Here is a 21,390-nt window from a genome sequence, read left to right on the forward strand (position 1 = left end):
CTGAGTGTTTTGTCTGTCATTCAAAAACTGAGCACGTTGTGAATTTGAAAAATTGAGTTAATAAATATTGAATTCCAGCTGGAAAAAAATTAAAGAAAATTGAATGCATCTAATGATTTTACAATCACTGAAAATTGAATGTGGAAGCTTTTGCCGGAAGGTTAGATGGGAATCCAAGACTCGAGGCCTATTTTTGATTCCCAAGAAGAAAACCTCGACTTAAATGACCAAGAAATCGAAGGTCTTATACCACATCGAGTCCGTAATAATAATATAAAGCAGATGCACCTTACAAATAATCATATTAGGAAACTTCCAAAAAAAGCTAAAAAAACAAAAGTATTAGAACTTGCAAAGAATGAGCTCGAAGAAATACCTCAAAAAATGATTGATACAATTGTAACATATAAAGATCTTCATGAACTTGACTTATCTGATAATGGTCTTAAATATATTCCATCTGAAGCAAATAAACTTTTGAACCTTCATCGTTTAACACTTTCCGGTAATAAGCTAACAACACTTTCACTCAACATATCGAAATTAAAAGAAATTAATTTGTCACAAAATTGTTTTGAAGAAGTTCCAATAATTCCATCAAACGTTCGTCATTTAACAATGGATTTCAATCGAATTACAACAATTGGTGGAAGTTTTGAATCGTTAACAAAGTTATCATTAGTTCTTAATAATATCGAAGAAATTTCGTCAAATATCTTTTTGCCTAATTTAGAGTTTCTTGATATTTCAAAGAATAAGTTGGCAATTTTGCCCAATTTATCTTTCTGCACACCAAAACTCAGAATATTAAATTGTTCCTATAATTTACTCATTCAGTTCCCAATACTTCCTGATTGTATTCGTGAAGCAACATTTCGTAATAATGAAATTTCTATTGTACCTGAAAACTTTAGTTATTTTGCAGAATTACGTTATATTGAATTATGTTATAATAAAGTACAATATTTTCCTAAATTACCTTCTTCGATATCATATTTTTCTGCACATAATAATCACATTAAAGAAATGATTGATGGTGATACGCCAAAACTTCGTAAATGTTATCTTCATAATAATTTGCTTACTGTACCACCACATTTTACAGTTAGTGAAGAAATATCATTATCACGAAACCACCTGACATCAATTGATGATTTTCAATTTCTTGATACAATAACATTTATTGATATCTCACAAAATCAAATTGAAACATTACCAGAAGATATTTTTTTATTACCAAATTTAAAATATTTAATCATAAGTGCAAATAAAATACAAAAATTACCAAATACTTTTTCTCAAAGTAATTTAAATAAATTTGATATGTCTTATAATCCAATATTAGATTTCTCTATCGAAATGCCAAAATCTATAACACATTTATATTGTTCATTTTGTAAGTTAACGCAACTTCCAAAAAATATTTCCGAATGTACTGAACTTACTGAACTTGTAATAATGGGAAATAATATTACAAATATTCCATTAATACCAAATCTTACAAAACTTTATGCATCTGATAATAAATTAACAACATTTCCAATGTTATCTGAATCAATTAAAATTATTGATTTAGCAATGAATGAAATAAATCAAATTCCAGATGAATTAAATTATCAATCTTTAATAGATTTAGATTTATCTCATAATAAACTCGAAAGTTTCCCATCAAATATTAATTGTCCAGAACTTAAATCACTTCGATTATCTGATAACATTAATTTAAAACAACAAATCACCAAAATAATGTTTCCAAATTTACAAATATTAGATGTAGATGAAACTGGAATTATATATTCAGTTAATGAAATTCCTGAAGTTCGAGAATTAATGACAAATCAAATCGAATTATTTAAAAATTATACAGTTAAAGTGATTAAATCAAATTTAGGAATTGGATTTTCTGAAATGTGTGGGATTAGAGATTCAATGGAAGATGCTATAGTTATACGAAATAATATTAAAGATGGAATTTCAACATTTGCTGTGTTTGATGGTCATGGCGGATGTAAAACTTCATATTTTGCTGCTTTTCGTTATGTTAAAATTGTTTCACAATATGTTACATTTGATCAAACATTTATTTCTAAATGTATTGGAAGAATTAATGAAGTATTACAAAAGCGTAATTATAAAGATGGTTCAACAGCTGCAATAGTATTAAAGAAAGGTAATAAAATAATTACTGCACATTTAGGTGACGCAAGAATTATAATTATTGATGATGAAGGGAAAATTCGATTTCAAACAATTGATCATAAACCTGAATCACGTTTTGAATTTGAACGAATTCGTGATGAAGGTTCAACTGTTGTAGGTGGAAGAATTCAAGGTTTTTTAGGTGTATCAAGAGCTTTTGGAGATTTTTCTATTAATGGAATTTCTTCTGAACCTACAATACAAGAATTAGAATTAGAACAAACAGATAAATGGATTTTAATTGCTTGTGATGGTGTATTTGACGTTGTTAATGATTATATGATACAACAAGCAGCAATTAATTCCGAAAATGCAAAAAAGTTTGCAATGAATATTAGAAATTTGGCTTATTCAGCTCATAGTGCTGATAATATTTCTGTAATTACTATAGATTTGAAATATGAAAATGATAACGATGAAGAAAATGAAAATGATGATGAAGAAGTTCAAGCTGATGATCATATATGGTATGAATCAACTGAAAGTGAATTCAAAGGCGAAACAAATGAAATGGTTTCACATGAAAGTGTAATATCAGATATTAATGGAGAACAAATTTGTATTAATGAAGAAACACTCGCAGAATATGTTTCCCAAGAAAGATTCGATATAATACCTGAAGACAAAGAAGGAAAATCGAAACAGGAAGAATCAAATGAAAGTGAAGAGGAAGCACAAAAAAGCGAAAAAGAATATAACGAAAGTGAAGAAGAATTTAAAGAATGTGAATCTCATATCGAAGAATAGGAAACGAAAAAATGTAACATGTAAACCCAGACAGATATAAGCAGATCATACGATCGAAAAAATATTTTTTTGTTTAATTAAAATATTGTATATGTCTAAAATATTTTGTTATAAATCTGAGCTGAAAACAATTTTTTATTCAAAGAAAAACTTTTGACACTTTGTAAGATGCATTAGTAAAGGAATTTATTTTATTTCGATTTTAACATGTTTCTTGGAAATGCATTTCGTATGTTTATTTTATTTTTGCTTATTAAAAGGCATTTATCCCAAATAAGTGTGTGGAATTATGAATAAAAATACATAAATTATTTAATTTATTTACGTCTTTTCGCTTTTATAATCTGATTTTGGATATGTGTACCTTAGAGTCCACCCATTTTCCCCATCTGCATAATACTTCTCATCAACGTTAACAAACTTATAACCAAATGTCTTTTGATAAAGAATATGTGCAGCTCGATTCGTTTCACGCACATTCAAATTAACATACTGAGCAAGGAAGCATTCGCGAAGAGTGTAATGGGTGTAACTAAGTAATTTAGTTGCAAATCCAAGTTTTCGATATCTTGAATAAATTGCAACTGATGTAATATGACCATGTGGTGGAACAGGAGGCTTTTGGTTGCGTCCCTCTTCATCTAGCTTACCAAGAACATAACCCAAAACTTTTCCTTTTGAATCGACTGCAACATGTGCTGATTGTGGTGACATAAGATGGTGATAAATCCAATACCACATGTGATAATTTTCTGGTAGGCAATGTAAATTAGCATTTTGCATTTGGATTAAATCATCAACTTGGGCTCTTCTTAGGCTTATAGGCATCCAGGAAATGATCGAACACAGTTACTCAAAATTGGGTGATGAAGTGATAAAAAATTTTGCAGTGGCCAAAGATCTCAGTGTTTCTCATTCCTTTTGATTCAAAGAAATTCTCATTGTTTCTGTTATACGTTTTATTTCTTCAATAATTCCTCATTACTTATATTTACATTATTTTAATAATACAAATGATTTTCCAAAGTAAATTTACATACAATGTATTCATAAATATTTTTCATTAAAAAATTATATATATTTTAAATTTGCATTTGAGATGATTTCTTTTCTCATAAATAAAAAATATTTTGAATTCATTTTACTTTTTAAGCAATCCAATTTATTTCCCTTCAATACCATTATCAATGGCATACTAATTTGAAAGTCAATCTGAAAATATAGATAAAATTGATATACAGGTATGATTTTTATCTTCTTCATGGTAACCAACATGATACCTTTAACTTTTTCAGGTTCTGAACGATTATATTTTACTCAAAAAGTAGCCACTCCCAACAACAAAAATGCGATCGCCCCATTTCCCAATTTTCTGTAATTTTTAGATAGGGAAATAATAAAGAAAGTGATACATTTGAAGTTATATGATTATATTTTTGGAAGACAGAAAAAAATTGACCAAATTGTACAACGAATGGATTTGAGTCCTTCAAAAACAATAAATGAATCGGCTTTCAGCGGAATCACTTTTCATCGATTTTGGAATAACTGTGTTAATATGAGTTTTTTCGAAAAAACTTCCTTATATTCAATTTTTCAGAGCGGCTGTTGGAAAAACATTTCACATTTGAAGAATGCATTAAAAATTTCTTTCAAAATTCAAAATTTTCTCGTGACAAAGAAATTTTATCAGAATTCCTTACAATAAATTGAACGGTTAAACTCAGAAATATCCTTCTGTTTGAATGCACAGAAATACTCAGAAATATCCTTTTTTTTCAGGGATGAGTTAGGCCAAGTCTTCCACTTCACTATTCCAAATGGCAACACATAAAGCTCCTGAACACAACTTTACTATTGTTTCTAGCTTGGACAAAAACACTCGCTCGATTCTCGAGAAAGTTGATGAAGATGAAGCATTTTGGGTTGCTGATTTGAATTGTCCACGTGAAAGTCTTTCCCTTTGGGAGGAAAATCTGCCTGATGTAAAACCATTTTATGCAATGAAATGTTGTGATGAACCAAACTTACTCAAATTCTTGGCTCGCCGTGGCGCTGGTTTTGATTGCGCATCAAAAGTCGAAATTCAAACAATCCTCAAGTTGGGTGTTGATCCAAGCAATATTCTTTTTTCACATCCACTCAAATCATATTCAGCAATCCGCTATGCGAAAGATCAAGGTGTCAAACGCATGGTTTATGACACTAAGGAAGAACTTGAGAAGATCCTCAAGATTTATCCTGACGCTGAAGTTTATCTTCGCGTTAAACCAAAATTCACAAATGCCAAGATTCAATTGAGTGACAAATTTGGTGCATCAACTGAAGAAATTGATCCACTTCTTAAGATTACCAAAGAGTATGGAGCCAAGTTCATTGGCTTCTCCTTCCATGTTGGCTCATTATGTGATGATGTCACCACATTTCAAGTTGCATTAAACTATGTATCTGACCTTAAGTCACAAGCAGAACGCTATGGACTTCACGTGCGCTTCATTGATATCGGTGGCGGCTTCCTCCCTCCGAATGCTCCATCAAATTATAAATTCGAAGAGATCGCAAAAGCCATCAACCGCGCCATCGAGGAAAACTTCGATGAAGCTGATATCGAATTTTGTGCCGAACCTGGTCGCTTTATTGCTAGTGAATATATGGATCTCCATCTTCCAATTATTTGCGCTAGACAATTTAATGATATTAATGATAAGTTAGTTCAATCTGTATACATCCCTGATGGAATGTATGGTGCTTTTAACTCACTTTCATATGATCATGCTGAGCCTCATTTCGATATGTACCGCAAAAATGGAAAAGGAGATGATTCATTCAAAATATCAACAACACTTTGGGGACAAACTTGCGATTCGGCAGACGTAATTTATGACTCCATGATGTGGCCCAAGATGGAGATTGGTGATTACTTATCAATAAGGAAATTCGGGGCTTATACGTACTCGCCAACATCGTTCTTCAACGGATTTAATCACCATAAAGTTTTTGTGGTTAACGAAGAATCTGATGGTGAGTACTAAAACTAAATAACTAAAATATTTCCATAGATATCTGATTTTTTTTTGATAATTTCTGAAATTATAAATTATGAAATAAATGTATCTTCGAAATATACATGAATGTTTACGAAAAAGTGATACATATCTTGATTTTTTGATATGCTTTCTCTGCTATCTTACTTTGTAGTATGTTTTGAGTTGTAATTTAGAAAAAAAAATGCTTTTGTTTAAACGCATTTAACCGTTGAATATTTGTGTACTTTACAGTCAACATTACTTGCACGTTTATTTTTATTGAAAAATGGCTGAAGAAAGTTTGCTTGCTGCCCTACATAGAAGTCTCGACAGTTGTGATTGGAAGTCAACAATTTTTTTATCCGATCAAATCTTAGAAACAGATCAGAATAATTTTGAAGCAATTTTTGCAAAATGTTATGCATTCTTTTGCAATACAAAATATATCGAACTAGAAGAATACGCAAAATCTCTACCACAAAACATAGCAAGAGACCCTTACATTTTAAAAATTCGATGCGAAGGTCTTAAATCGCAAAAACTTTATCCTCAAATATTATCCATTCTTGGAGGTGACACATCAAACCTTCTCTTACCTCCTTTAGTTAGTCTTGAAGAAGTTGAAACTTCTGAAATTTTAAAACCTATTCGTGATAATGCATTATTTAATTTATCAAGGATCGAAACAAATCCAATCAAAAAAATGGAGGATATTCTTCCACCCACAAATGATCCATTTAATCCGGCTTCAATCCAGCGAAAAGTCGTTGAAGCATTCACACTTCACCAACCGTCGCTTCTTCAACCGTTTACAAACAAATTTGACCACACTTCAAATAACGATGCACTTTTGTTATCGGTCTGCGGTTCATATCAATACTTAAATGGTCGAACAGAGTATGGTGAAATGCTCATCACAAAAGCAACAGAAAATGATCCAGATCTCGAATTACCATGGCTTTGTTTGTTATACATATATATAGAAACAGCAGAGTGGGATAAGGGACTTTCAATATTAAAGAAAGCAAGTCGAAGATTCCCTGCTAGTCAATCTATTTCAATGTTTGCTATTTCTTTAAATCTTAAAAGTAATAGCATACAAAACGCATGGCAATGGATACAGAAAGCGAGTATGAATAATACAAAAAATTATTTTTTGATGCACGAAAAAGCCGTTGCTCTTTTGATGGGAGGAGAACTGCATGAGGCAAAAAAGCTTTTCGAGAAAATTATTGACGAACAAGCCAATGTCGAAAAAGACATAATTGCTGCAACATATTTGAATTATGGACATTGCCTTAGAAGATTAAAGGAATTTGATGGAGCTATAGCAAATTATCAAAGCGCTTTGAGCTTTGAGTTTAAGCAAGCAGAGGCATTAGCATCAATTGGATTTACATATCAATTAATTGGAAAAATTGACGTTGCCATTTTACACTATAACAACTGCTTATCTGTGGACCCTGTGCATCCGTTTGCAACAAAAATGCTTGATTTAGCTTTACGTAATGGATTTTGAATTTTCAATATGATTCTTATTTACGATTTGAACCTGTTCTTAGACTGAAATAAAATGTTATTTTAATTTGAATAATATGTTTAAAATAATAATTTTTTGAAATTCGAAATAGTAGTGAAGAAATATAATACTGCAATCGCCGAAAAAGTAAACATTTGAAGAAATATTATTTTTTTATTTGTTTGCTGTTTCAAAATGAAGGTTACGACGCGTTAGTAGTGATAATGAAGACAGCCTAATCAAACAACAGATATAAGCAAGGAAAAGAAAAAAAGTAATAGTCTGCTTAATATACTAATATGTAGTCTAAATGCCAATGCATATAAAAATGTTTTTTAATGTTTTGCATTAGTTCAAATAAAACAATATGGATTTATGATAAATTTTTTAAAAAGCATATAATTATGTTTTATAAGATAGATTTATTAAAAGGCATATATGTAATATGGTTTTAGGATAATAAAGTTGTTTATAATTATTATTGATATTGATTACAATATTTTTGTAACTCAATGGCAAGAGGAGTTTCATCAAAAGGCTTGGATGGTTCAATTACTATATTTGATATACTTTCACAATTGATCTGTTCCTTTGGATGTGGAATTCTTTGTAATAATAAAGAAATAGGAGATAAAGACAATGACAATTGTGACCTGTTTGATGAAGTTTGTTGTTTTAAATCTGTTTTTTGAATTTGTGATGTTTGAAAATTTTGTGAGTTATTTGAATTAACAAAAATGCTTTCTGGTGGTTTTTCATTTTTTATTGGTGGAGCAAAAGAACCAAATGTTGGCATTTCAATATTTTTTTCTTTTGAGTTCACTCCAAAGGGGTCAAACTCCATTCGGAATTGTCAATTTCAAATAAAGTATTAAAAATTGGTTGTAATCCAAAGAACGTTAAATATAAACTGTTTCAAAATCATGCTCAAGGAACTGATTCTGTTGATACTTTTCAACAACAGCATTATTCTCTTGTTTATTTAAATCAATTTCTATAGTTGGCATTATTAAATTGTTCGATCTGAGACATGTCAAAAATTCCTACTCCAACACCTTCAAAGGTCACACCATTGGTTATTAGGGGATAAGTTTAGTGTGAAATTATTTGAAGAAGAAAAATCAGTTGTTGCTGAGCTTTTATTAGCTTCATGTGGTGGTTGGTTTAAGTTTTCTACCTGTTAAATATTGTTCGACTGATTTAAAAATCTTCTTACATTTTCGATTGGTCAATCACTAAAGAGAAAATGATGCTACCTCTCATCAAGGAAATTCGATTGGAATTGGGGTCGAAATCCACTTGCAAGTCTTGTTAAAGTATTATCAAAAACTTCGAATACATATGAACTTGAATTTGTCTAATATGATGAATATCCGCTTAAAGATATTAATGTTCAAACTTTACAAATATTAGATATAAACTCTTCTTTGATACCACCAATAGATAAAACTTCGGATAATAAAATTAAATCTAATGAATTAAAAAGAAAACTTAATGAGATAAGAGTTGATTGGTTATCTCCGAATTCGATTCGAATTTATGATTATACACCAACTTATTTTGCCGTTAATCGATATCTTAGACTTCAACATAGTTATTATCAATATGGATGTTTTAATCTTGAATCGAATACACATTTAACATTTAGAAATATTTATGTTTATTCATGTTCTGGACATGCATTTTCTGTTGGAGGTTCACAACAATATTGGCATTTTGATAATGTTAATATTGTTAAACCTAAAGATAAAACTAAAAGACATATAACATGCACAGCAGATCATTGTCATTGTTATGGATCGAAAGGATATTTCTTAATGGAAAATTGTGAATTCTCATTTGGTACTGATAATTGTTTAAACTTTCATGATAACACACTTTATTTAACAAAATATTCGACAAATTCAGGAAATAATTTACATTTAGTAGCAATTGGACAAACAATCGAATTACGTTATGAAGATTTTTCACCGACAAATATTATAACAACAATTACTGATCGAAAAGTTATCGATCAATCGAATGAAATATATGAAGTAATTTTAAATAATACAATTCCTGGTAATATTAATGATGGATTTATAATATTTAATCAATAGAAAATTGTTATTTTTATGATTTTGCTCAAGCTGCAATTAAAATAGTAACTGGATTTACATTAAATTCTTGGTGCGAAGGTTATGGTGTTAATAATGTTGAAATAAGTAATTTCTCAATGTAACTTATTTGAAGGGAAAAGTCCTGACTCTAAATTTGGCCGTGACATCGAAATTACTACATTTAGTAAAGTGGATGCTCTACAAACGAAATTTCCGATTTTAAGGAATATTTTGTTTGATATTAATACATTCGCTTATACTTACGGGTTAATAGCATGGATTGCTTCAGTAGAAAATGTTACGTTTCGAAATAATATTATTAAAAACGATAAAAAAGGTTATAATGAATTGGATTATAGAGGTTCGTTTTATATAGATGTTGCAACAAATATAAAAATTGTTAATAATGTTTATATACCTTTAAATAACAATAGTAACTTCAAAGTTAGAATGGGCGTAACTTTTACTGAAAATAAAGCAAAAAATGTTATAACTGAAGGTAATAGAATCGGATTTTATGAAGCAGATATAAATGATGAAGGAAAAGAAAGCAATACTACACTGATTGCTGGGTGTGTAATATGCGGAATTATAGTTGTAGTTGCTGTAATTTTAGTTTCCGTAATACTGATTAAAAGGAAAAAAGAAAATGAAAATTTATAATAAAAATTTGTATTAACATTAAAAGTAGTATTATTTTAACAAAAGCAGATATAAATGATGAAAGAAAAGAAAGTAATGTCGCGTTGATTGCTGGGTGTGTAATATGCGGAATTATAGTTGTAGTTGCTGTAATTTTAGTTTTTGTCATATTGATAAAAATGAAAATTTGCGTTAATATTAAAAGTAGTTTTATTTTAACAAAAATATATTTTATGGACTCCGAAGATATAAATGATCATTTAAAATAAAAAATGGCTGACCGCTATTTTCATTTTGTGGATCGTAAAAACTATTCAGTTGCACAATTAATGATCGATTAAACATCATCAATTCTGTTCCAACTTGAACAGCTCCATGCATTACAACAGAACATAACTTTTCTGTTTGCCCCAGAAGAACCTTTGAAATAGATGTTGGATGTGCACAAAAACCTGATTGAAATAGAATTAATAAAATTTTTTGGATTGCATTTCTCCCTACAAAATGGCGGAGACCGTTAACATTGAATAGGTTTGTTTGAGCTTTCATAAAAGTGTCACCGTAAACTTTCTTCATCAAATCAGGAGAAACCATAAAAGAGAACACAGAATTATCACCATAAAAAGGAGAACTGTTTTGAATGTAACTCCACTGCGTGAAGAAAAAGGAGACAATAAATCTGTTAAATGCACATTCTTCAACATTTATCGAAATTGGTGGGAAGTTCTCTAAAGTTAACTTTCTGGGTGCTGCTTGGTATTCTGTTTTAATAGGGATGCTTACTTCTGGAACAACAAATTCTTTTGGTTGAATTTGATCAAGAATTCCAACAGTAACATTAATCTTTTGATGATGAATGTTAACGAGATTTATCAGATATGGCTCTAAAGCACTTCTTTGTATGTTACAATTTTTCATTGAAATATCAATTAATTCTGGAAAATAAATTGATACACCATCAATTGAGCTTGCCGACAAGCGATTGGAATCTAAAATCAAATGTGTTACTATGTTTCTATCATTGCTTTTTAGTGCAATTGAAAACATAAAAATAATAAAACGGAAAGTACCTTGATTGATTTGTTCATTAGTTTTAGAAATCTTCAGCAGCCTTTGGAATATGTTAGATAAATTAAGAATTCCATTTGAATAAAAATTGGCAAAATTTCGCTTTCTAAGTTCGGATATATTATGTGTTATGCTTTGCGCCTTTGAGATATCGCATGGTGATATTAGAATTTCTGATTTTAAAAGATCTGTATTTCCATTGAATTGGAGAAATTGTTTGTACTTATTGTTTCTATTAAATGTGAAAACCCCAAGGTTTGGATCTAAAAACATAACCGTTTTTGTTCTTTCATCATTATATCGAGCTCCAAAAGAATTAAAAATCGGATTTCTTTTGTAATTATTTTGAGTTGAATAACAAATTGCATACTGGAATTTTTCGCTTTGTGGTTCGCTTTTTTGGAAATTATTTGCGTTTCTATTGGGACTAAAAGGATTGTAAAGTGTCCAGTTGTTCATTTTGTCACTTTTCTTAAATGGGGGCTGTCCCAAAATTGCTCCAAGCCGAATTGCCGTCTTCCACTTTGATTTCATACTGAAAAATGTAATGTCTTATATACGTAAGCTAAATTTTTTGATTTGTTGTTAAAAAATTGTCCTTTTCATGATAACATTCCAATTCCATTCTTGAATCAAGAAATAAAAAATCATAAAAACAAAACAATTGTTTGAAGGAATTCAAGCACATACAAAAAATCAATTCTGCTAAAAAACACTTTTATTATTTATTTGTTCAATTCAACATTTCCGGAATAAAATTTAAAATTTAGTTACGCACACATAAAAAAACATTAATTTGATTACAGATCAATATAAAACACTCATAAATCCAGTCCTTCTACTTCCTCATCTGATGGCAAAACTTCCTTTTCATGAATGAAGCTAATTGTAGCAGTGAAAGAAGGGAAAAGAATTGATGCTGATGTTATAGCCATCGCGGTAACGTAAATTGTACTTAATATGTCGAACGTTAAGGAACCGTCGGTGTAAAACGCAAACGTTCCCTTCATGTTGTCGCCGAAGATGAGGCCGATGAAGATCTGAAGGAACTTCATGTACGTCTTAGATACCTCAGAGAAAGAGCCAAAGATGAAAACGCCGAGAACCATAAGCCCAATAATCAAGGGAAGGATACCAATGAAAAGATTTAAAAGTCGAACAAAAGATGCTCTGATGAGAAGAATTAATTGGTACAAGTAAAGAGATCCACTGTACCATTGACTTGATGTGGCAAAAGAAAGAAAAGCAGCAAATGCAAACATACGAAGTGACGTGATTGATATATATTGTGTGGAATGGAAAGAATCTACAAGAATAACTATGGATGCTATCATAATATAAAGCTCTGAGACAATGTGGATTAAAGGCCAAAAACCAATTGTCGAATGAATCTGTTCATATATGTCGAGATCTTTATAAGCTCCTTGATGTTCCCTATGAAAAATATGATTTTTAAATCGCTTTATGAGCTCGAAGGTTAAAATGATGAAACCAGCTAATGAAATAATGAGGAGACAGAACGAAAGAATCTCTTGCTTGTATGCTTGTGGAATAAAGAGGCTACTAAGTAAATCTGTTGGTGGACTAGATTCTAAGAGTTTGCTAGAACTAAATGTTGCTTTTGTTGAAAAGCTTCGAGGAGAAATATTTTTGGTTCGATGTTTGCTGGCAGTTTTCTTTACATTTCGACGGTTAGGGGCACTCCTAATATGAGTCCACTTTTTCTGATCGTTGGGGGACCCTAAACGGTTTTTGGGTGCCTGGTTTGAGGCTGTTGGTGTTCTTTTCTCTGAGCTTGAGATTGCTTTCATGAATGACATAGGACAATTAGACCTTTTAATTAATGGCCTTGCTTTGAATGAAAAGCTCCCAATTTCTTGGTGAAATTCGGTGCCAGCTTCCCATTTTGTGCATCCTAATGAATCTGTTTGAGTTATAATCCAATATAATTTTGCTTGTATTGTTACATGAACGAGGTGTAAAAAAAGATTTGATGAAATGTCAATTGTTCGATGATTCGATTCTGTTCCATTTTTCCATTTTAACTTGATTTCGTAAGGATTCATTTCATCTTCCAAGTATATTTTCATGAAAGAAGAAGAAATCATGAATTGTAAATTTTTTTTGAAATCATCAAAATATTCTTCTATTTCAGTTATATTATCAAGTGGGCGATACAAGTCATCATCATTACCTATGCATAAATTCTCTGATAATACCTTTCTTTTGAGAAATGTGTCTCTTGTTGTTGGAACAACAATAAGAAAAATGAAAATTACAATAACCAAAATCTCAAAAAAATTTATGAAATACATTGGATATTTGCGCATGAAATTCCAACACTTCTTCGGTATTTGTTTGATAGCTGATAAAATTGGATGTGGTGGATTAGCTTGCATGCAATTTCTAATTTCGAAATCGTCACTTTTTATATCTTATTCAAAAAGTTACTACTACTTTTGCCACTTTTACGTTTAATGAAGGAATAAATAAAATTGATTTTTAAATAAAAAATACATCAATAAAAATTGGATAAAATATCTTATAATATTATTTTGAATGGCTTTCGTAATTTTAGAAAAGAATTTTATAAAACTTATTATTCATAGAAGAAATGAATACCATTTTTTTCGATTTTAAAATGAATAGATTTCACCCAATATTTGATATTATTTATCATATTGATATCACTCAACTTTACACAAAATTTTTTACAATTCCTATTGACCAAATTTATGGTTTGAGTAAATTTTTCCGAAAATCATTTTTTTTAATTTCAGATCCTAAAATGAATAATTTTTGAGTTTAGGCATAAAACAACATATTTTTCTATGAATATGATTTTGGCACAGCAAACAAACCAATTCATCCGGTGAAAATTCGTTTTTCTATTACATCCCATCAATTTACACAATTCAATACAAAAAGATCATTTTCTTTTCAATTATTTACTGTTCATTTTTGACCAAGTTTCCTCTTACGAAGACTTTAACAACGTTCCTATCGTCGCCTTGGTGGACGAACTTATCCAACAAGTCCAACTTCGTTTCCTGTCCGAAGCAATCTACGTAGCCCTTTTGCATATCAACAACAAGTGCATCGAATTCCTTTCCGACTTTGAAGTTTCCGATTTTATCTTCGAGTCCAACAGCGCGTGCGCCTGCTTCGGTTGCGAGATACAACACTTCTGGAACAGTTAATGGTTTGTAGTCATCGTGCCCGAGTTTTCTTTGGGTGAAAAGGATAGAGCGTGAGCAAACAAGAGCATTACGCATTGCGTGAATCATTGATGATGATTCACCTCCAGCAAGGTCAGTACCAAGGCTAACATTGACGTGGGCAGCTTGAAGGCGTCTGACGTCGCAAGCACCTGAGAAAAGTTGGAAATTTGATGATGGGCAATGTGCAATTGTGGCATGACGTTCAGCAAGAAGGCGAAGTTCGTCATCAGTAAGATGGACTCCATGGGCTAAAATTGTTTTTGCGTTAAGGAGACCGCACATATCATATACACTTGTATAATTAGGACATTCTGGATGAAGGCTATGGACCCATTCGATCTCAGATGTGTTCTCTGAAACGTGTGATTGGATTAAAAGGTTTGGATGTTCGTTGTGGATTGATGCAATTCCTTTCATTAACTTCTCGGTACATGATGGAACAAAGCGTGGAGTAAGAATTGGCTGAGCGAGGCTGTTTGGATCGTCCATAGCTTTGACAAAGTCAGAAACAGCAGTAATTGCTTTATCAGTTTCTTCAATGTAATAATCTGGTGAATTGCGATCCATTGAAACCTTTCCAATGAAAGCACGTTGGCCTTGCTTCTTGCAAATATCGGAAAGAAGCAATGAAGTGTTGTTATCGATGGTCGCGAAGAATACTGCAGTTGTTGTTCCTGATGCTAATGTTTTCGCGACAACATTTTCGTATACTTTACGAGCATGTTCAACTTCCTTAAATTTAGATTCTGCTGGGAATGTGTATGTATTAAGCCAATCAAGAAGAGGAAGATCAAGACCGCATCCAGCAAAAACGTATTGTGGTGCATGAATGTGTGTATCTATTAAACCTGGGATGATTAATTGGGTTTCAGTTGTTTCAATCAATTCAAAATCACCTTCTGGTTTATTTTGAGAAATACTTACAATTTTGCCATCTTTAACAGCAACATATGTATTTTCGAGGACTTCAAGTTTTCCTTCGACAGTGTGAACGAGTGTTCCGTGGATAAGGAGAGGCTTGGCCATATTTAGAATGTGAAGCAATAATTTGAGAAGGCATCGTTTAGAAAGCTCTCAAATCGATATCGTAAATTGCACTTTTTCAATCCAAAAAACGTCATTTTCTTCTTCTTCTTCTGTCTGGACAACTTTTCCAAATATATACTGTAGACATGTGGAAAATTATAATTTATTTGAGGATTTATTCAACTTTCTTTGCACCACCGAGGATGTTCGGGTTTTCTTCGTAAACCCTTTCCAAGACGCCTGCGTATTTATTTCTTAATGAATGTAATTGTGGCTTTAGAGAAGGTGTCAACAAACCATTTTCGATAGTAAATGGTTCATCATCCAAAGCAACGGCAGCAATTCTTTCGAATCCTCTCAACATTTCTTTCTTTGCAGTGACAGCTAATGCCGCCAATATTTCATCTTTAGCTTCTTTCGATTCCTTGAAATCGACAATTCCTCTATTCTTCCATTCGGCAATTTTTTGTTCTGTTGGTATAACCAAAGCCACAGGTGCACCGTGGTGTGAATCAGCGTACAAGTAAATGAATGCGACTCCTGGTGTATTACTATATTTCTCTGTCAAAGTTGTCAATGATAAATATTCTCCTTGATATAACTTAACCAATTGCTTAGCTCGATCTATGATTTGTATGTAACCATCTTCTGTTACAATTCCAATGTCACCAGTGCAGAACCATCCATTATCTAATGCTTGTCTTGTTAATTCTTCTTCTTTATAATACCCAGCAAATATTGTTGGCCCGCGATATAATATTTCGCCTGTTGGCGGATTACCGCATGGATCATAATCGAAATCTTTCACAGGTCGTAACTTCATATCAATGGAAATTGCTGGTGGACCAACATCGCATGGATTCTTAGCTCCGACTTGTTGTACACAACCAGCTGCACATATTTCAGTGAGGCCATAGCCTTGAATTACATTCGGCGTTAATGTTGCTCGGATTAAAACATATACTTCGGGTAATATTGGTGCGCCGCCACTAACAATTAATCGCATACGTCCTCCTAATGCCGCCCTGAACTTAGAAAAGAGGATTTCTAAGAGTAATGATGGTGGGCGATTGTTTATAAGATATTCGTTCTTGTTATTAATTGCCCAACGAATTAACTTTTGCATGGGCCATGAAAGCTTTTTGATGTTTTCTTCGAATTTCTCGTAGATACGATTAAAGACACGTGGGACAGCACATGTTACTGTTGGTTGAAGGACATACATATCATCAACTAAGTTACGTGTGTCGCCACTAAAGAAACCTATGGGTGTTCCTTGCGCAATTAAAACGATTTGAACACACATTTCATAGACATGTGCTAATGGTAAAAATGAGAAATATAAATCTCGTGGAGTAACAGAGGCATCTATGGACGCTAAGCCAGTGCCACCTCCAACTATGCCAATTTGGGTAAGAATGCATCCCTTAGGATTACCTGTCGATCCGGATGTATACATGTATATTGCAGTATCACTGGCTGTTGGCTTGTGAACTACAAAATTGGAACGTTTTTCTTTGCCAATTTCAATGACTTGCTGAACATTCATAAATCGAGATTTATCATATGGTTTTGGTAAGCCAGACTCAATAACAAAAATTTTTTTGATGTTTTTAGAATCTTGGCATGCTTTAATACATTCCTCAATTTTGGATTGAATTACAAAAACTGCTTTACATTCTGAATGTTCAACAATGTATTTGGCCGCACCAGCACCAAGTGAATCATAAACTGGTACCGGAATATAACCGCCATATTGACAACCGAAGAAAATCATTTGCCAGAATGGACAGCTATAAGAATAAATCCCAATAGTGTCTCCTTTTTGAAAACCAAGTGCATTAAGGGCAGATGCAATGTTAAGACTGTTTTCTTGAAATTCTTTAAAGGTGCAGAATTTATATTCACCGAAAGTGCCATCTGGTTTTACTACTCTTTCACCAAGTGCTGGCATATCTCTAAATTTTACCGCTGATGAGTCTAAAATTTTTGTTGTGGTATCGCATTCTGGACATGATCTGAGTGTTTTCATGTACTCGCCTCCATTTTCTTTGATACGTGAAGAGTTAATATAAATAGGACTTTCACCTTCTGCTTCTGGAGGAGCAGCAATAATACACTTTGATCGATCTTCAGTTGTGAGATTATTTCCCATCAATGTGAAGTGATTTTTATTCTGTTGGGTGTAATGATCACTTGATCAGTTTTGTGTGAGAAACCCTCAATTGAATGACTTTTTGAGAAACGGTCATTTGGAGATCCCAAACAAAAAACATCGAGCCATTCAAATTTGGTTGAGGTGACCATATTTTTTAACGATATCTGACGATAGCGTTGGGAAAGCCGCCGTTATTTTTCCATTCAAAAAGTGACTGTTTTTATTAAATGATATCTATCTAATTAAAATATTTTAAATATATCAATGGCTAAAGTGTTGCTCATGAAATCGTTGATTATATAATAAATGCAATTACAAATTTTATCTTAATTTTATTTTTTTTATATTTGCTAAACATTTGAGATCTGCATAGCCTTGTGATAACATGATATCATCGAGCTATACACTGTAATATATGTATTAATTAATTAATTATTTATTTATTCGATAACAATTTTACAAAATAAATTATTCAATTCTATATATTTTATCAAATGGTTATTTTATAGAATTATATAAAATTATTTATGAGTATCTATTCGATAATTATTTATAAATATCAGATATCATAAAAAACATCTGTTAAACTATTTGTCAGTATGTCTGGTATAAATATATACAAAATAAAATAAAAAAAATTGTAAAAAAAAAAATATCTCATTCTCATTACAAAACATTAACAAAATTTAAACAAATAGAAATAAAAAAACAGTTAAACAATCATTTAGACGATATACCCAAAATCAAATTTTGTTTATGATTAAATTTCGAATATTATTTTTTCTGTGCTTGAAAAGAGCGAAATGATAAAAAGTAATAAAAACTGGTTCATTTTTTTTCAATTTTGAGGCGGATCACTTTTTAAGTATAATATTCGAAAATTCTTCTTTTAATTTCATATCGTTCATAGGTTCCAATCAATTGACAATGAAGTCTGTGATAAACAAAGATCACAATGACTTACAATTTTTACAATCATTGGAACAAATCATATTCAATTTGAATAAAAATAATATCGATTTATCAACTAAATTAACATTGAATTTATTTAATGAATATTTCCCATTTTCTTTTCTTCTTGTTATCAGCAATTTTGTTTGTTCTGCTTTTGATTCTGGGCATATAAAAGAAAACATATTATTTAGCTATTTAAAAGGAATCGAAATAAAGCAAAAAGAACATGTTCTTATATTTATTAATCGATTTTTTTTGTAAATATTTAAGGAAATTAAATGCAAACGAATCGTTACATAATTATCTTCTTGAAAAAATGATTGAAGAGAAAATTATAAAACCAAATTTTGTAAAAACGTTAGATACTTTATATTTTGCACATTATAAAACAAGTGAAGAAATCGATGAACTTCTAAAATTTGGTTTTCATGGATTCGAAGGCCAATTTTACAGAAATATCGACGAATTATCAAAAGACAATTGGAAACTTCATAAGCAATTAATTTCAGATGGAATTAATCCAAATGAAATTTTGAAAATTCTTCGAAATGACAAAATCGAAAAACTAATGGAAATATCAGCTCAAAGTAATTTTGATTATAATCAAGGAATTGAACCATCTGTTTATGAAAGATGTTCATTTATTAATTATTATGTTGGATTAATTGATTACGCAGCATTTTTTGGATCGATTAAATGTTTTAAATATTTGTTAATAAATGGAGCAAATGTTGAATATACGCTTGAAAATGCTGTTGCAGGAGGTAATTTAGAAATTATTCATTTATGTGAACAAAATAATGCATCATATAAATACATATATGAAACAGCAATTGAATTTCATCGTAATGAAATTTTTCATTATTTTTATGATAATAAAGTGATCGAAATTGAAGACCTAACAGGATTAGGAAAAATATGTATTCAATACAATAACTATGAAATTTTTTCGTTTTTAAAAGAAGAAGGAATGGAAATTAATGAAAAAATTATTAAAGCAGCAGCGAAATTAGGAAATATTTACTTTATAGAAAATTATTCAATATATCCAAAAGATTTATTGATATATGCAGTAAAATCAGGTAACACTGAACTTGTTGAATTACTTCTCAAACAAAAAGAAATCGATGTTAATGCAAAAAATAATTTTTTTAAAAAATTTATGAATTTTTTTCATGTTATTATTGACACCATTAATTTGTGCTTCCGAATATGGTTTCATTGATATTGTTAAAATACTTATTGAACATAAAGATATTAAAATTAATTTAAAAAATGTTTATAAAAAATCTTTAAAATTTCTTTTGAAAATTTCTGTCCATGATTTAAAATTCGGATTTCATTTCTATTTTTTATAACAGCAATTTATAAAGCATCTGAAAGTAAGAATTATGATATTGTTCTTTTACTACTTAAAAATAAAAAAATTTTTGAGGATTTATTATTTTTTTCTGTTATGATGTTTATTTGTATTTTTTCAAATTTATTTTTTCTATTTATTGTTATTTTGCATTACATAAAAAAGTTCTTCTAAATGCATCTAAAGATGGTAAACTTAAAGTTATTCAACAAATTTTAAAACACGGAAAAATTGATGTTAATGTAAAAAATATTTTTCTTTTATATTTAAAACTTATTAGTATTTTTTGACGTTTGTAACTAATTTTTGATTTTTGTTTAAATTTTTTAAAACGCCATTGATGTTTGCAGCAGAAAATGGTCATTTAAAAGTTGTTCAATATTTGTTAAATATGAAGTCAATAGTTTATAATATGAAAGACATTTTTTAATAGTTTTTAAAGTTTACTTTAAGAAATTGAAATTTGAATTTTTTATTTGGTGTTTATTCTCTATGTTTACTACAGCTCTTATGTATGCATCTCTTAATGGTCAATTTGATATAGTTAAATTGCTTCTTGAACAACCAGGAATTGATATATTTGCAAAGAATGAAAATGGAATATGTATCAAATACTTTATTCATCATTTGCGCTAGCGTGTCTATCTGGAAATATTAAAATTGTTAAATTACTTCAAAGTATCAAAGGTATGAATCTTTATATCAATAATTTTCGTTTTTTATATTTCATGTTTATTTATAATTTATAAGCAAGAAATTTTAAGCTGCATGAGTGCGAAAAGTAAAGAAATGATTATTTTTTTATTCAAGCAAAAGAATTTTAACACATACGTTTATTTAAATTTTTTGTAGTTCAATTTAACTTTTTGATGTTTATAATATTTTTTTGGAATATATTTATTATATTTGGGATAGCATTAATATATGCTACTAAGAATATTAAAGTTGAGCTTGCAAAATTTCTAATTGAAAAACTTCGGATCAATTATAATGCAAAAAATATTTATTCATTTTAATTCGAATTTATTTTAATGATATGATATTTATTTTATTAATTTGGGATTTATTTTAATTATTACGTACAGCACTTATGTATGCGTCTCTATATAATCAAATTGAAATTGTTAAATTACTTCTTGAACAAAAAGAAATAGATATTAATAATAAAGATATTTATACATTTTAATTCTAACTTATTTTAATAATATGATATTTATTTTATTAATTTGGGATTTATTTTAATTATTACGTACAGCACTTATGTATGCATCTCAATCTAATCGTATTGAAATTGTTAAATTATTTCTCCAACAAAAAGATATTGATGTTAATGCAAAAGATATTTTTTTATATTAATTTATATATATTGAA

The 21,390-nt window shown here is 30.1% G+C and overlaps 7 protein-coding genes across 7 annotated transcripts; 3 read left to right on the forward strand and 4 right to left on the reverse strand.

Moving 5' to 3' along the window:
- Positions 1-165: 165 nt before the first annotated feature.
- On the forward strand, positions 166-2,946 carry GO595_010920 (protein phosphatase 2C; the record flags this gene model as incomplete). The annotated part of the gene is made up of 1 exon (XM_067913652.1): positions 166-2,946. The coding sequence occupies one exon, from the start codon at positions 166-168 to the stop codon at positions 2,944-2,946; it is 2,781 nt and encodes a 926-aa protein (XP_067769658.1).
- A 321-nt stretch (positions 2,947-3,267) lies between these two features.
- GO595_010921 (acetyltransferase, GNAT family protein) lies at positions 3,268-3,774 on the reverse strand (the record flags this gene model as incomplete). Its single annotated transcript, XM_067913653.1, has 1 exon — positions 3,268-3,774. The coding sequence occupies one exon, from the start codon at positions 3,772-3,774 to the stop codon at positions 3,268-3,270; it is 507 nt and encodes a 168-aa protein (XP_067769659.1).
- A 992-nt stretch (positions 3,775-4,766) lies between these two features.
- Positions 4,767-5,978, forward strand: GO595_010922 (Pyridoxal-dependent decarboxylase, pyridoxal binding domain containing protein; the record flags this gene model as incomplete). Its single annotated transcript, XM_067913654.1, has 1 exon — positions 4,767-5,978. The coding sequence occupies one exon, from the start codon at positions 4,767-4,769 to the stop codon at positions 5,976-5,978; it is 1,212 nt and encodes a 403-aa protein (XP_067769660.1).
- Positions 5,979-6,258: 280 nt separating this feature from the next.
- GO595_010923 (Anaphase-promoting complex subunit 6) lies at positions 6,259-7,491 on the forward strand (the record flags this gene model as incomplete). Its single annotated transcript, XM_067913655.1, has 1 exon — positions 6,259-7,491. One exon carries the CDS (start codon positions 6,259-6,261, stop codon positions 7,489-7,491), a length of 1,233 nt encoding a protein of 410 aa, XP_067769661.1.
- A 4,630-nt stretch (positions 7,492-12,121) lies between these two features.
- GO595_010924 (uncharacterized protein) lies at positions 12,122-13,120 on the reverse strand (the record flags this gene model as incomplete). Its single annotated transcript, XM_067913656.1, has 1 exon — positions 12,122-13,120. The coding sequence occupies one exon, from the start codon at positions 13,118-13,120 to the stop codon at positions 12,122-12,124; it is 999 nt and encodes a 332-aa protein (XP_067769662.1).
- A 1,128-nt stretch (positions 13,121-14,248) lies between these two features.
- On the reverse strand, positions 14,249-15,547 carry GO595_010925 (Guanine deaminase; the record flags this gene model as incomplete). The annotated part of the gene is made up of 1 exon (XM_067913658.1): positions 14,249-15,547. The coding sequence occupies one exon, from the start codon at positions 15,545-15,547 to the stop codon at positions 14,249-14,251; it is 1,299 nt and encodes a 432-aa protein (XP_067769663.1).
- Positions 15,548-15,722: 175 nt separating this feature from the next.
- GO595_010926 (AMP-binding enzyme family protein) lies at positions 15,723-17,702 on the reverse strand (the record flags this gene model as incomplete). The annotated part of the gene is made up of 1 exon (XM_067913659.1): positions 15,723-17,702. One exon carries the CDS (start codon positions 17,700-17,702, stop codon positions 15,723-15,725), a length of 1,980 nt encoding a protein of 659 aa, XP_067769664.1.
- Between the last annotated feature and the right edge of the window lie 3,688 nt (positions 17,703-21,390).

This window comes from Histomonas meleagridis, assembly GCF_020186115.1.
Source record: "Histomonas meleagridis strain 2922-C6/04-10x chromosome Unknown scaffold_61, whole genome shotgun sequence".
Classification (NCBI taxonomy): Eukaryota; Parabasalia; order Tritrichomonadida; family Dientamoebidae; genus Histomonas; species Histomonas meleagridis.